Raw genomic sequence first — 15,322 nt, 5'->3', positions numbered from 1 at the left:
AAAGTGTACTTGATTGTTCCCAACAGAGGCTTCATGACTGCATTTAGTGTTGAAGAGAGAAAAGAATTTACCTTAGAGCATTGATACAGCTAGACAATATGATCACCAAAACTGGTCGAGATTACGATTTTTATAATGTGGACCAAAGACTACAGCATACTATTGTTTTGAATGCCAGAAACAGACAGAATCCGGTGTAGTATTTGGTTTATTTCATTGATTTCATCTCCTGTCTTATAAACCAGTCAGCAAAGCAGTCTACAGTCACAGAGAGAAACCTGATTGTTTGCATTTTTCCTTTACTACTTTGTTGAAGTCTCTTGTTTTTTTTTTCCAGATCTAAAATCTTAAAAGTGGAAGCAGGATACTTAGAAATGAATGTGATTCGGAGCCAAAACACACGTTATTTGGGCTGAGTGGTTGAAGCAGGGGGACCAATTGGGCGACTGCAACGGCAGCCGTTGATGCAGACTGTGTGGTGTGTGTTCCCAGTTCACTTCCAGTCCACGAGCCCAGTCCTTCTGCGGGACAAAGCAAAGCTCGGGACAACTGATGCAGAGGGGAGAGGTGGGCGTGGCAGGAAAGAAAGAAAGGAGGGGAGGGGACAGCTGTTGGGGTACGTTGGCGATGAAAAGGGGGCATGGCAAGAAGACTTAAGTGCAGTGGGAGTATGTGTGTGTGTGTGTGTGTGTGTGTGTGTGTGTGTGTGTGTGTGTGTGTGTGTGTGTGTGTGTGTGTGTGTGTGTGTGTGTGGCTGTCCCCACTTTTTCCCCCTCCACCTCAGAGGCTAAGGCAAACATACGGAAGAGGATCAGGGCCACATGTGACAATTGTATTTGAGTTCTGAGTTTAAAGTCAGAATTCCAATTCCATTTTCTTTAAAAGTCAATTTTTTTTAAAAGTCAAAACTTTTTTTTATATATATATATATATATATATATATATAAACTCAGAACTCAAATAAATGTTTTCACATGTGGCCCTAATCCTCTTCCCTACAAACAAAATGACAGCAGAATAAAAACATTAAATTACAAAACAGAAAAAGAGAAAAAAGATTAAAAAAACTACATAAGCAAAAGCTGCAGCCCCAGAGAAGAGGAACCTCGATGGTGAGACAGCACAAAAAACACAACTCATAGCCCCAGTTCTAATAAAAGAGGCATCTTTACCAAACAGCACCACAATGACATTTACGTCAACAATGTCCATGATCTCTGGCGTGACCATGCACCTGTCCATTACGCTGCAGACACGGGAGGGAGGGGGGGGGGGTGGCTCATGATATACCTGAGCGAGATTTCGGACGCAGACTAAGAGTCGACACAGTGAGCATGTACAGGTACAGAGTTAGAGAAGAGTGTGACAGCTCTGATGCCAACCATGAACATGCAACTTACTTTATGCCTCCAACTTAGTGAAAACAAAAATCAGACAAGCCTGGCAGTAAAATCAAAACTCAAAGACGGTGGAAAAAAAATAAAAAATAAAATAAAAAAAGCTTACAGAAAATGAAAGATGGTCCAAACAGTGACCCCTGGTGTGATGAGTCACATAACCGAAAAGTTCTCGAAAGCTACAGTGCTGTGTGCTCAAAGGTTGCCTTGCCCTCACTGTGGGTTAGATAAACAGCCAGGGTCAACTTTGACTTATGAAGCCAAAAAAAGACAGAAAAAGATAGACTGACACAGGTTTTTGGTACCAGTGTGCTTGTCTGGAGCAGGTCAACAGAGTATTTGCAGAGCTTTTCTTTTTTTCTTGCTATCTTTTGATTCCACATGGGGAGGATTTGGACATATTGATTAGCAGAAAGTTTAGTCAATTACTGGAAAATCAATTTAACTGATATCTTTCCTGTCACTGGTGTGAGCAGATGGTGTAATAACGCACCCATCTGGCTCTCTTAAGTATATAAAAAGCCAAACCTAGAAATGGGGGTTTGTATTGCTATACAGTGGCACCTTTGGATGCCTCAGGGCGAGTACAATTGTCTGAAGCTATTGATGCTGCTATCACCTTTCGAACTGAAGCGCTACTTTCAGTCAGAAACGTCAGGGGAGGAGCTTGAGGCTGAATCATGTCAAGTTTTTTTTATTGCTTTGGAGGGCAAGGGGGCAGGTACCGCGGGCTCCCTGGAGGACGTGGTGCTAAGCTTTTACCAACGCAGCCCTCCTCTCACTGTGCTAGATAGAAGGGCATGTATCATCCTAGGGGCAATGGAGGGTTTCCCTTTTTTTACAGGCGATATGTTAAAAAAAAAATAAACCAACAATTAAACCAACAAAAACAACCTCGCTCCCCCGAGCCTCAACAAAAGGGGCTTGTATTGTAAACGTGACTATGTTTGGCACGCTGGGGTCAAGCAGGTGAAGCAGGAAGGAAAGTTCTAGCATGGGAGCAGGCATCGTTTTTGGACATCAGTTAAAGTCCAAGGCTATGAAGGCCCACTGTGGGGCACACATCTGTGCTATAATCCACTTGCTCTCACGCATGCACACACACACACACACACACACACACACACACACACACACACACACACACACACACACACACACACACACACACACACACACACACACACACACACACACACACTCATCACGTCGACGCGTCAGGCCAGAATGAGCACAGTTCTTTCATCTCTGGGTCCGTCCCCTACAAACGTCTTGCCAGCAGTGCAGCAAAATAGCAAAACTCAGAGTCCGTTGGCTGTGAGACGCCTGTTAAAATGAGTTCAGAACACACCGTGGGTCCAGCCAAGGGCCAGTCTGTGTTTTCTGCACCAGTGAATGTGTTTTTAACAGTGTTGGTGAGGGGTCACAGTTGGTTCACGTAGTGATGCTTTCTGCGTGGCGAGGGCGAGCCCCCTGGTCACCGGTAAATTTGACCGGTTTAAAATAGAACCTCTAATCTTCTGTATATGCTATTTTAAATATCACACACTCCTCAGCACAGCCAAGTCTACAATCATTAGCTTCATAATAAGAATATGAATGAACAGTGAGAATAATAATAATAATAATAATAATAATATATCGTCGTCCGTAGCAGTCAAGCTTTTGTCAGCAGCCATCACTAGAACATTCAGGGTGGTAATTGCATATGTACAAAACGAAGACGTCATTTACATCCCGGGGCTCTGGGCTCGGGTTCTGAAGTCATATGTGGGGGTTTTGTCGTTGGGTGGCGGGGTGTGTGTGTGTGTGGGGGGGGGGGGGGGGCGGGGGGGTGGTGATGAATGCTGGTGTGTTATCTGAGCCTCTTCTCTGCTGAATAGATGGACATGTAGTAGTCGTTGCTGCCTACCGCCAGGTGGGGCTGCAGGGAGACAAAGAGAGAAGGCACTTCAGACTTGTTTATTACTTACTTCTTGTTTATTTCAGCTTTTTTTTTAAATACTGAAAACAGCTGCCTGCTAGGGCTGCACCACATGAGGCAAATATGCAATATCTGATACCGTATTGTTGTATTTTAGCAGAATACTGAAAGCAGCAGAAATGCAGAACTGAGTACACTTCAATATCTGTTTACTTATTGCAAGTTATATCGTTATCGCGATATTCAACAACGGTATCGGATACTGCATATCATATCGTGCAGCCCTAACAAGCGCAGCTTTAAACGCTATCATTTTGAGTTACCTCACTTAGTGTTTCCTTATACTTATTCTGCTCTACATCTCAGAAGGAAACATTGCACTTTTGACCCCATTACATTTATATGACAGCTATACTGTAGGTACTTTAGTAAGTAAGTAAACTTTATTTATAGCGCACTTATCACGGATATTAATCACAAAGTGCTTTACATAAAACATACAAGATGATATTAAAAACACAATACACAATTAATATGACATAGTAATACATATAAAATAAAGTGCAGGCAGGTCAACTGAAAGCCTGTTTAAGATTTTTTAGAACATAACACAACATCAATTTGAAAAACGTCATGCAGTATTATAAATGACACTAAACTCACAAACTCCACAGAATGTAGAGACATTGTGAAATGTTTGATAACTAGTGTTGGGTTACCCAATGAGGATGGAAGGCCAAGCAGCTGATGGCCCCGATCCTTTGTCCCATGAAGCCGTCATAATACTTGATGTTGCTGATCACATCGCCGTTAGCGTTGTAGACCGCTATGAACTGGTTCATCGACCCGCTGGAGAGCAGAGGATAAAAGAGAGAGAAAGAGAGAGAGACATGACATGACATCAATCATTCGCTGTGTGTTTACATGATAACCTATGTCTGATTGCAGGGACCCAGGATCCATTCAGCCCAAGATTATTTGTTCTGGGAGATGGGTCAATCCTAAGCAGGATGGATAAACACATGAGTAGTTTAATGATAGCCAGACAGATTCTTTTAAGAGGATGGAAGAATGAAGGGGTGCCGTCAATCCAGGAGTGGGCTTGTGAGATGGCTAGGGTGGAGGCGTATGAAAACATGTCATAGAAACGGTTTGCCAGGTTGGATGTCTACACTAGAAAATGGGGAAAGTACCTGAGCTCTCTGGAGGGCTCCTAAGAAGCTTTGTGCTGGGGAGATACGAGTATGATGGGCTTATGGTGTTGTCATCCATACATACGTTTACTTGCTTTATGGTTTATTGTCTATTTTGTTACTATTTTGTTGAATGGTCTGGAATATTGTAGTTACTTTGTCATCTTTTCCTGATTTTTGTCTGGGTGGGTGGTGATGAAGGGGTGTCTTTATATTGCGAGTTGTATGTTTTGTATGTTGTTAAAAAATAAAAATTGTTAATCACAAAAAAAATTGTGTTGTGGTGACATGCAACCTTCTGGACGGATGTCAGGTGTATTGTCCAGTTAAATGTCATCGTTGTTCATCAAGCCAAGTAAATGCATAAAGAGCGATATTTTCCTCTTCTGATTTAGACAAATGGAACAAAGTTCAGGACAGGATCTGACGTTAACATTGTGGACACTAGATCAACTTTTTCTTGGCTGGGATCTGCATCTACACAAAGATTTCTAAACAAGTGACGCTGAAATCCTTCGGACCTATTTCTACTGTTATTCTCACTTGTTATAGGTTAATGTGTGTTGCATTGTATCTATTAAACCAATGCTTAGACTGATGGACTAAATGTCTTGGGACCGCTTAGGTAGGGTTAGGGTAGTTATAGTCTTGCGTTGCCAGACCTTCCTCCACAGCGCTGCATAGGAGGGTCTGGCTAGTCCACACAGCATTCCATGATGGGAGAAAAACGTGCTCTGGTTGATTGGCATTTCTTTAAACCAATCACAATCGTCTTGGGCGGTGCTAAGTGCAGGACGGAGCCGCTGCAAAATAGCCTCTGGAAGGAACTTGTTTTGGTGGAACATGTGTACGTTCAAAAGTTGTTTTAGTCATGCAACAGAAAACTCAGATTGGACAGATAGTCTAGCTAGCTGTCTGGATTTACCCTGCAGAGATCTGTAGGTATATCATCAACTTTTTATTCCAGACTCAAGGTCCATTCAAAAAGACAGTGATATGACATACAACATACCTTAAAAAGAAATAGAAACATATACAAAGAAATAAAAACAGAAGAAACAACAATACTACATTTCTATAAAAGACACTTATACCAGTGTTTCCATAGTGATGATTGGTATCGTATGGCACTAAACCTAGGATTTCCTAACAGCATAACAATGCTATTTTGGGAGACGTTCAGGCGACAAATGAATTTGTAGATGAGACTCCTCAATGATGCCTGGAAGGTGCTGACCCCTGCATTACAGAACAGGTCACTTGCACTAGAGCACCTGGGTTTGTTGAGCAGTATCCTCATACAGTCATTATAAGCAAACTTAAGCTTCTGCATGCTTGCCTTTTTGAACTTAGTCCATAAGGGAGCAGTATACAAAGGAGTGCAATAAGCTTTAAACAGACTCCTTTTGACGTCATCCGTGCACATGTGGAATTTTCTTACCAACATGTTAGCTTGGGCATATAATATGCGACGCTGCCTGTATATATCCTCATCATCTGATAACTGATCTGTAATGTAGTGACCCAGATATATTTTATTACAGACACTCATCACTTGTCCTGATAGATAAAAGTCGGGAAAACAAATGTCTTTGTCCACTTTTGTCCTACATATCAAGACAGCACTCTTTTTACCATTATACAGCACATCATATTTCACCCCATATTCAGAGCAGATATTCAGTAGCAGCTGAAAACCAGCACTGCTGGGAGAGAAAATGGCCAAATCATCAGCATACATGAGATGATTTACCAAGGTGTTACCAATCATACAGCCTGTTTTGCATCTTGTCAATTGGTTGGATAACTCATCCATGTACACGCTGAAGAGTGCTGGTGAGAGTAGCCCCCCCCTGACGTACCCCATTACTTACCCCAAAGGAGGCGGCGACTGTATTACCCCATTTAACCTGCATACTCTGGTTGGCATACCAGTAAGCCAGGATTCTTATAATACTGTCAGGTGCACCCCTTTGGCTCAGTTTTTCAAATAGCTTATGATGATTGACTCTATCAAAGGCCTTGGAAGCATCAACAAACCCAACTAGCATAGATGAATTCTGCCTTATGTACCCCTGTGTTGCCTCCTTCAAGGCATAGATACACAAATCAGTACCAAGCTTAGCTTTGAAGCCAAATATAGACTAGGGTAGTTAGGGTTTGTTCTTATTGTAGGTTGTAAATGATATTGTATTATACAGGTTTCCTTTTTCATCCAAACATTATGACAGGATTTATAATGTGCGAGCTTCAAATATCTTACCAGGGTGTCCAATTTCACATATGTGCATCATGTCTTATGATTGTACTTGTCTTTTAACTATTGTGAATAAAATTGACCATGAGCATGAAAGAGAACTCACCAGGCAAACAAGTTGGCCTGTGGGTGGATGTCCAGGGCTGTTAACCCCTTCACTGTCTGCAGCACGTTGATGGAGTCCGGTGAGCGCGGTTCAAAGAATCGGACGTCTCCATTAACACTGGTGGGAAACGTCAAAGTCAGTACAGGCAAAAAAAAAATAAAAATAATACATCAAAATAGTTTGTGTCGTGAAAAAACTCAGGAGCAGCTCCACTCTGGATACGTGAAGAATGTTCAGGAGACTTTGTTGACTTACACAGAAGCATTTCATGAAATCTCGATCAAGGAGAATTTAGGATCAAACATAACAGTTTAACCAGAGTGCCATCCCAAATTCTGAAATTCCTGTCTTCTTGAAGGTGTATTTAAATGTCATGCTGAAGGTGTTACGTTTGGTTGAACCTTTAATGTAAAAAAAAAAAAAAAAAAAAAAAAAAAAAGGTAGGCCGTCAAAACTAACGCGCTAATAACGAGTAAACGCAAATTCCTTTTACGCCACTTATTTATTTAACGCGCGATTAACGCACGGACGTTCTGAACGGGAGTGGATGGCTAGCAGAAACAAAGCTCCTTGAGCAGAAATGGATAAAGAAAAGGCTCTTCTGAATGGCAAGTTTAGTTTCAAAGCCCTTCCAGTTAGATATCTCCATGAGAGGCACCAGTGCAGTGCCCGTTCAAAACATGCCTGTTTGGAATGGGCCTCCTCTATTGCCGCTTGTAGCTTTCTACAGAACCATTGTACCCCGAAATAACTTGCAGAGAGCCCCCAAAGCACTTAATAACCCAGCTGTAGGCCTATACTACTGACTTACTGTGTACTTGTACTTCAGAGGAAAACATAAATTTACCTGACACAATGTTGCAGATTCAGATTCTACTCACAAAATGCCACCTAAAAATATGACGCGTTGAACTATCCAGCATTATATTAAGAGTTGAAAATCTCAACCTTGAAACCCATTGTGCTGAGTGATAGTGCCTCTCTTTTTACTTTAACTAAACATTTGAAAGCAGAACTTGCACTGTGCGGTTACAGGCGGTTTTATATGGCATTAGTAAAGCACCTCCTGAATGTGTGTTTTTTGTAATTTGTTCTTTTTTTTTTTTTATGAATCTCAACCTGTAACACATGTTGCAGGTTTAATCGGTCGCGGTTCAGCTGCGGCTCATGTAGAGATTTAACGTGTGCGCTTTTTTCGTGTAGCAGTCACACATCGTGGCAGTTTTAGGCGACGTGGCCCGGGCGGTAGAAGCAGGGAACACGGCTGAGCGGCGCGCAGAACGGCTGGAGAAATTTGCGCAACAAAACAACGTGCTGGAGCGCCCCAGAGAACCTGTGAACACAGGTTGCAGCGCGGCTCAATCAGTCGCGGCTCGGCTGCCGCGCATCTAGAGACTCAGCTTGTCGCCCATTTCATCATTTGCATGTAGGGTAAGATAGCAATGAGTTTTTGGCGGATGATCAGTTTTTGGCAAGACACCTGTAGCCAGTGAACCGCAATCAATGAGCCCTGTAGGGATTCAGCAACTCCCCGCCCCCGCTGCTGTACTGCGCATGTGTGGGAACACACAGATATCCCGATTTATAGATAGATGTACTGTCGATGTGAACTGAGTTACCAACCAAGTAGAATACCACTTAAGCATTAAAAACTTGAAAAATATCCATTTTAAAGTACATTTAGAACAGATAAAAAAAGTGTGATTATTCCCGAGTTAACTATGGACAATCCCGCGATAAAACATTTTAATCGATTGACAGCTCTAAAAAAAAAAATGTATTGCAGGGGCCGTAAACACGTGCTTACCTAGATCATGAACCCAAACACCTCAGCACAGACTGAAAACAATGTCAGCCTGACCATACTGCAGAAGAGCCTATCCTTAGGTGTGTGCGTATAAAGGTTAAGTGCGTTTGTGTGTATGTGCGTGTGTGTGTTACGTGTCCCCTGCGGGGACATAGAGTAGAACTACTCCTCTGCCTGAGACAGCTTATGACCTGCTGCTGTTATGTCGGACGCTGACCTGAATGAGATCGGGGTACCACTATCTCAACTCGCACAGCATGAGTACGTAAGCTGACAAATTCTACCACAGTTTGTGTGATTTGTAACAGACAGAGGCAGAGCGTACCTGACGCTGATAATGTGTCCGTCTGTCTCCTTCTGTAGATGAGCTTTGACCACCCAGGCTCCGTGCTCCCTGTAAGTCATCACCCGACTGCAGAAACACACAACACACACACACACAACCAATGTCAGCTGAGGGAGCATTAAACAGTGTGTTTCTCCGCTGACAGGAAACACAGAAAAATAACATCAGCAGCTCCTGTATGCTCAAAGCCTAAAAAGCAGATATACAACCATTATAAAGCCAAAGTAGGGTGTTGATGTTTCTAAAGGCAAACTTAAAACCTATCTTTTTAGTCAGGTCTTTTAATAAACAACTTATTTATTCCTTTTCTTTATTTATCTACTTATGGTCTATTTTTCATTTATTTATACGTGGTTTGTTTTACTAAGTTTAATCATTTTTATACATTTTTTAGTTGTTTTTATTCTACTGATTTATGTATATGTATTTATGGATTGTTTTTAACAATCTACAGGTTATGTACTTATTAGCCACTGTTTAGAGCTTTTTTTTTTTATTAATTAATATGTATAAGTATCTTTTGGTTTTTAAGTGTCATGCCTCTAGTGCAGTGTTTCTCAAATGGGGGTACGTGTACCCCTAGGGGTACTTTGGAGGACTGCAGGGGGGTACGTGAGATATTTAACAAATTGTTTAATAGTTACAAGGCTGTTGTCCAGAACATTGTTCCTCTTTATGTAGACTTTTTTCCTACCAAAAATGTAACATTTGTGTTGCCTTCCTTCCTTCTACCGTCCTTCTACTTTTTACAAGTTTCTCGCTTTATTCAAAGTTATGTCACTGTTTTTGGTCAAGGTTTTTTTCGACTATTTTCGACCTATTCTTGCCTTTGGCTACTGCCTTCCTTCTTTCTACCATCTTTTTTCAAAGGTTTTGTCTTCTTTTTTTACAGTTTTTGTCTCCTTTTCTCATTAGCATTTAAATGTTTTTTCAGTTACGAGGCTGTTGTTTAGTAAATCTATCGCTGACAGCGCTGTACTGTTCCTCTTTATATAGACCTTTTTTCTACCAAAAATGATTAGCGCTGGCCAGGGGGTACTTGGCTTAAAGAAACAATTCAAAAGGGGTACATTATTGAAAAAAAATTGAGAACCACTGCTCTAGTGTTTCCACACTTATGGTGTTTCCTCAGCTCGGTTCCTGTTCATAATGAATATATTTTTGGTGATTGGGATGGGGGAGTGCATTGTGTTATGGGTGTATATATATATATATATATATATATATATATATATATATATGTGTGTGTGTGTGTGTGGGGGGGGTGGCAGGGGAAGAAGATATTGTATGAAGCACATTTACATGTATAAAAAGTTCTATATGAATATAATGTGATTGATTGATTGATGAAAGGATGCATCATAAAATCATCCACTGACATTCAATACATGGGGAAAAACATAGGAACAAGGTGGCAGCCGCACTTGTAGAAAGGTTCAATGTGATGCACAAAATGGTTGTCATGGAAAAGCTGACAGACCGACTTAAGATGGACGTATTTGATGAATGTCGGAAAGGATGGATTGATTTCATTAGCCCACATAGATCAGATTTGATGTATTAATGGAATATTTACTGTAACATAACCCACACGGTTCCTTTTTTCTCTTGCTTTCTTTTTTCTTCTTTGTATGATTAACTTAAACTGCATTGTTTTAATTGTTTAAAACAATATACAGAAATATCTACAGAAAGAGTAAAATGTATGATACTCTGTACATGCTGACTTGATAGTTCAATAAAAAAACAATATAAAAAGAAAAAGGAAAATACAAAAACAGTATTATTACATTATTGTTATTATTTTTTTGCTGTGAGGAGCAGATGAACCAATGATAATTATTATTTTAGGACACACAAAGAAACTATGGCTTAAAGTTGAGGACTGGAATCATCTGGATAGATTTATAGAACTTTTATTTTGGAATAATGGAGTCTGTGTATTATTTTAAACTGACTTAAACAGTGTCTAGCATTGTTTGAACTTTAAAAAAAGAAAAGAAGCTCCAGTAAAAAAAAAGAGTAGAAACCAGCAGTCTGAAATACAAAAGCCTGTCTCTTTCTGCTGTAACATGCAATACAAGTGAAACGCCACTGGGTGGCATCATGGGACCATGACTGAGAAAAGGCTCCTGGAGAGACTGAGGTTGCATTAGAGCTGAAAACAAAACCCCTACAATCAAATTTTTTTTGTAGGACAGAGCTGTACCTAAATACCCGCTACCCATAATGCACTCTATTAAACTTGGTCAAATATATCCTGACTACAGGTGTGACAGGAAGTGCATTTGATCTCCCTCCCTACACCGTTCTTTTTAACCTGGACCCTATGTTCCTATGTTTTTTGTGTCTAAGTGACTAATAGGAACAACAATCTTTGACATTGGTCCAGTATTTAGCAAGATCGCTGCAGTCGGCAGTCAGCGAAACAAGCTACAATGTAAGTTAATTGTGCAGCTTGTATTTACCTTCACAAAAGTGCTCGTTTTGCCACTGACAGGCTCAGATTAATATTCTAAGTGTCTGACAACATTATGGAAAGGATTTCTAAGGAGGCCGACCTTTCTGTTAAAGAGTAAGATCCTTTTTTTAACAGAAAAACTGTGAAATTGCATTTGCTAAAACCCACCAGACTCCATGTAAATAAACAGTAATTTTAGCATCGTAAAATACACTTCATTTAAAGTCGATAGAAACAAAATAAAACTATGAAAAGCCGTTTTTGGTTCGTCTTTCTACTTTTCCAACAATCACAACTCTAGTTTCGGTTGAAATAAAACACACAGTTTACAGATTTACATGTGAAAATATGTTGGCTCTATACACTACTATTAAATTAGCTTTACCTAAAGATTTATGGGCCACTTCATGGTTTAACCCCCCCCCCCTTTGGGACTGAAATTAAAATGATGTTTAACCAACTGGGGGGATACGTTGCCACCAGGGTCCACTAAAAGAGGTGGCAACGCCAAAAGGAGATTTACAGCATGCTATAATTATTAAGTATAGATTAGAGAAGTGAATAATGTAGGACTGTGTAGGAGTTAATGCCCACAGAAAGTGCTGTGTGTGATCTTCAATGTATTTAAATAGCAGACAGTAAAAGAAAAAATAGAAGTGGGAATTTAAACTGTAAATGAATAATAAATTTAACTTTCTCTGTGATTAGGATTGGGCATCGAGAACCGGTTCCAACTTGGGATCTTGGGTTTTGGTTTCTGTGGCGGCCACCGTGCTTCCGGGTGCTTGTTGCGTTGCAGCCACGGAGCACAGTAAGCGGCGCTCTAAAGTGTGGCTTTATTTTACGTTGACAAAGCCCGGTAAAACTGTAAATCACAAAATAAACTGTTCCTCTTATCTGTGAAATTAGCATGTGATCCGTTTCAACTCCACCTTTCAAACAATCCGGATTCGAAAATCGATAAGAACTGGAATCAGGATTGTTAAAATCAAAACGATGTCCAACCCTATCTGTGATAAGACAACGGCGAGGTCAGACTGCCAGAGCGTGTGTGTTTTACCATTCATTTGGACCCATCCTCCTGTCGAATACACGTACAGATCCGTCACCCAGACCGGCAACGATGAGCGAACGCTGTGAATCGCAGGAGAGGCTGGTCACACAGCTGTCTGCTCCTGTTGGGATGTCCTGGTGGACACACAAACACAAACACAAAAATACCCCATTAAAAGGCTTGTAAAGCAAGCTATGCCGAGGCACCACTGTCAAAACAACACTCATTTCACATTAAACCTTCTTTGAAATCATCAATCATGTGCTCCGTTGAGTGTTGGCTCATTCAAAGTTGGACTCAGGCATCAATATGCAGCCACAGGCGAGTCTGGGCCATTTGTACTTGTATTAAGTTCATCCATCAAGACCATGATTAGCACACCAAGGACCATTAAATGTGTAAAAACTAGAATTACCGCCTCACGGTTGTATGCCTACGCCAACCAGTCAAGTTGCAGTTTAAATCCATGTCTGTCCAGACTCGTATCATATACTGTATGTAGTGATGGAAGAAAAAAAAACGTGCACAGCAGTGCTTCTCTCCTGAGTGTGCCAGCTGGTGCAGGGTGAACCACAGTAAACCAAAATTCTATTGACACTATTTGATTAACAGAATACTTGAAAAAAAAGGGGCGAACTACGAGTTTTGCTAGTTACTTCATTTAAATAATCAGGTTCTTTTGGGATGTACTGTGGCGCAGCTGATACAGATACAGTTAATCCTAAGGATCCACTGTGCCACATGTATGTTTAACATTAAAACATGATTTATAAAATCATGCCAACAATTATTTCTTTTAACAGCTTAGTATTCCATGGCCAAAAAAGGACTGTGTTAAGGCTTTAGGCAGCCCGCACGTTATTGCAACTTAATTTTATACAATATATGTAATATGATCCGTCTTTCTCAGTTAAGGGGTCCTTGGCATAAAAAACCTTGAAGAACCCTATATTAAAGAATAGAAGGTAATATATAAAAATACTTAATGTTACATTACAAAAGTTGGAGGAGGTGAATACCCAAACAGATTAGATATAAAATCTACCCATCTTAATAAGGGAGGGAAAGGAATTTTAGTGGCTCAACTACACCTACATATGAGGTTACCTGCAGCCACAGAGAGACAATGTAGGTTAGACATAGACATAAGTTACACAAGTATGTCTAATGCCTCATTCAACCCATGTGGCTCCAAGGAGTTGAGAGTATATAATTATATCCAATATGCTCTCCTTTTCAATTACTGATTTCTGATATTGCCCCCCCTTAGGGTTAGGAGTGACTCCCTCAAAACCTATGAGGCAGCAGACTGGTTTCTTTTTTTGTAATGTCTCGCAGCAGCGTAATCCATGTTTTCATTTCTTGTAGCTGCTCTATATTCAGCTATTCTCAATTTAAGATGACGCTTAGTTTGGCCTATGTATATAAAGCCACATGGACAGATATGGATGACATGTGTGGACATACAATTAATTAACTCTCTGTTTATATTTTTTACATACATTACGTTCCACTTCCGGGATTGCTCCGGTGCTGCCGGAAATTTCGCCGGATGTACCTCTTTTCAGCCGGATGTCCGTCACTTTCCGCTTTCTTTGTGTTGACATTAGCTAAACTGTAGTTTTCACCTCAGCTATATTGGGCAGCTATACCCTTGCTGTGTGTTAAGTTGAATGCAACAGTAACACTGGCATACTAACATGCATAAAAGTGCATACACTAACACTTATGCAATTTCTAGCATGTTCACTTGTTAACATTAGCACGTTAGCATTAAAGTTACAATCTCGAAGACCTCCGTTTCAAGCGGTAATTGCAGTGTGTGTTTTTGGATCGCACTTTCAATTGTTTTCGACATTTCATCGGCTATAGTAACCGTTTACTCGCAACGCTAGCAGAGACCGGGGACAATTTAAATAATGTTTACCTGTTTTAATAACAGCATTATTGGACATACGAACCTGGACGTAACTCCAGAAATAATGACAACACTTTTAGGAGTAGTGTAGGTGCTTATATCTGGACCCCTCCCTCAAACATAAGACCGTCTTTACAAACAACAAAAGACATCAAACCGAAGGAAAGACCGCAAACAATGTGCAGACCTGCACAGCCTGAATGCCAAATGTCTCACCAGCTAATAAAACGTTACAAAATGCAGTCCCAGCACAAAGTTCCAGGTGTAATCATTGTGGGCTTTTGGAGAAAACCAGACATACAAGCAGATGCACTGAGTACAATACCTGGACCTTCATCTCCCTGTCCGTGTCCCAGATCCGGACCACTCGAACATCTCCAGACGTCATAAGGAGCCCCGTCTCCTGCTCCCAGTCCACGACCATGCCTGCACCTACAACACAGGATGACACAGCAGGTATAATGCTGAGCATGCACGCATTAACACACGTGTTCACGTGCACTCCATAAAACATGCACCAGTACTGTGTGTTGCTATTAGACTGACGTCACATCATTCAATTCAAACAAAACAGAAGGAAAGAGTTTCTTTTTTTTTATGATTGTTGAATTTTTCACTTTTATTTGCTTTGTATGTTTGATGCTTATGCAAAGCACTTCGAACTGCCTCTGTGTCTGAATTGTGCTATAATATAAATGAATTGCCTTGCCTTTTGGAAAAAAAAAAAAAAAAAAGGTTTGATAGCCCAGTATCTGAGTATAAAATATTAAGTTACAGAAAATAATTCGTACAAAATACTGTATGTGAACTGCAGTTTTTATTTACTGTTATTGAACAGTAGTTAAGTTTTTGAGTGGAC

At 40.6% G+C, this 15,322-nt stretch overlaps 1 protein-coding gene across 5 annotated transcripts in view; it reads right to left on the bottom strand.

Moving 5' to 3' along the window:
- Positions 1 to 1,750: 1,750 nt before the first annotated feature.
- Positions 1,751 to 15,322, bottom strand: part of rptor (regulatory associated protein of MTOR, complex 1) — a 232,561-nt gene continuing 218,989 nt past the window's right edge. For 4 of the 5 annotated variants that reach the window (XM_036000319.1, XM_036000322.1, XM_036000321.1 and 1 more), the window contains 7 exons: positions 14,789 to 14,895; positions 12,552 to 12,679; positions 9,010 to 9,096; positions 6,878 to 6,994; positions 4,041 to 4,170; positions 3,222 to 3,321; positions 1,751 to 3,187 (listed from right to left, as the gene is read on the bottom strand). In XM_036000319.1, coding sequence (XP_035856212.1) covers positions 3,253 to 3,321; positions 4,041 to 4,170; positions 6,878 to 6,994; positions 9,010 to 9,096; positions 12,552 to 12,679; positions 14,789 to 14,895 — 638 coding nt within the window. In that variant the 3' untranslated portion in view covers positions 1,751 to 3,187; positions 3,222 to 3,252. Of the gene's footprint in view, positions 3,196 to 3,221; positions 3,322 to 4,040; positions 4,171 to 6,877; positions 6,995 to 9,009; positions 9,097 to 12,551; positions 12,680 to 14,788; positions 14,896 to 15,322 lie in introns of all 5 variants that reach the window. The other variant, XM_036000320.1, reaches the window with a different exon arrangement.

Source organism: Sander lucioperca, chromosome 4 (assembly GCF_008315115.2).
Source record: "Sander lucioperca isolate FBNREF2018 chromosome 4, SLUC_FBN_1.2, whole genome shotgun sequence".
Classification (NCBI taxonomy): domain Eukaryota; kingdom Metazoa; phylum Chordata; class Actinopteri; order Perciformes; family Percidae; genus Sander; species Sander lucioperca.
This window is presented reverse-complemented; position numbering and strand designations above follow the sequence as displayed.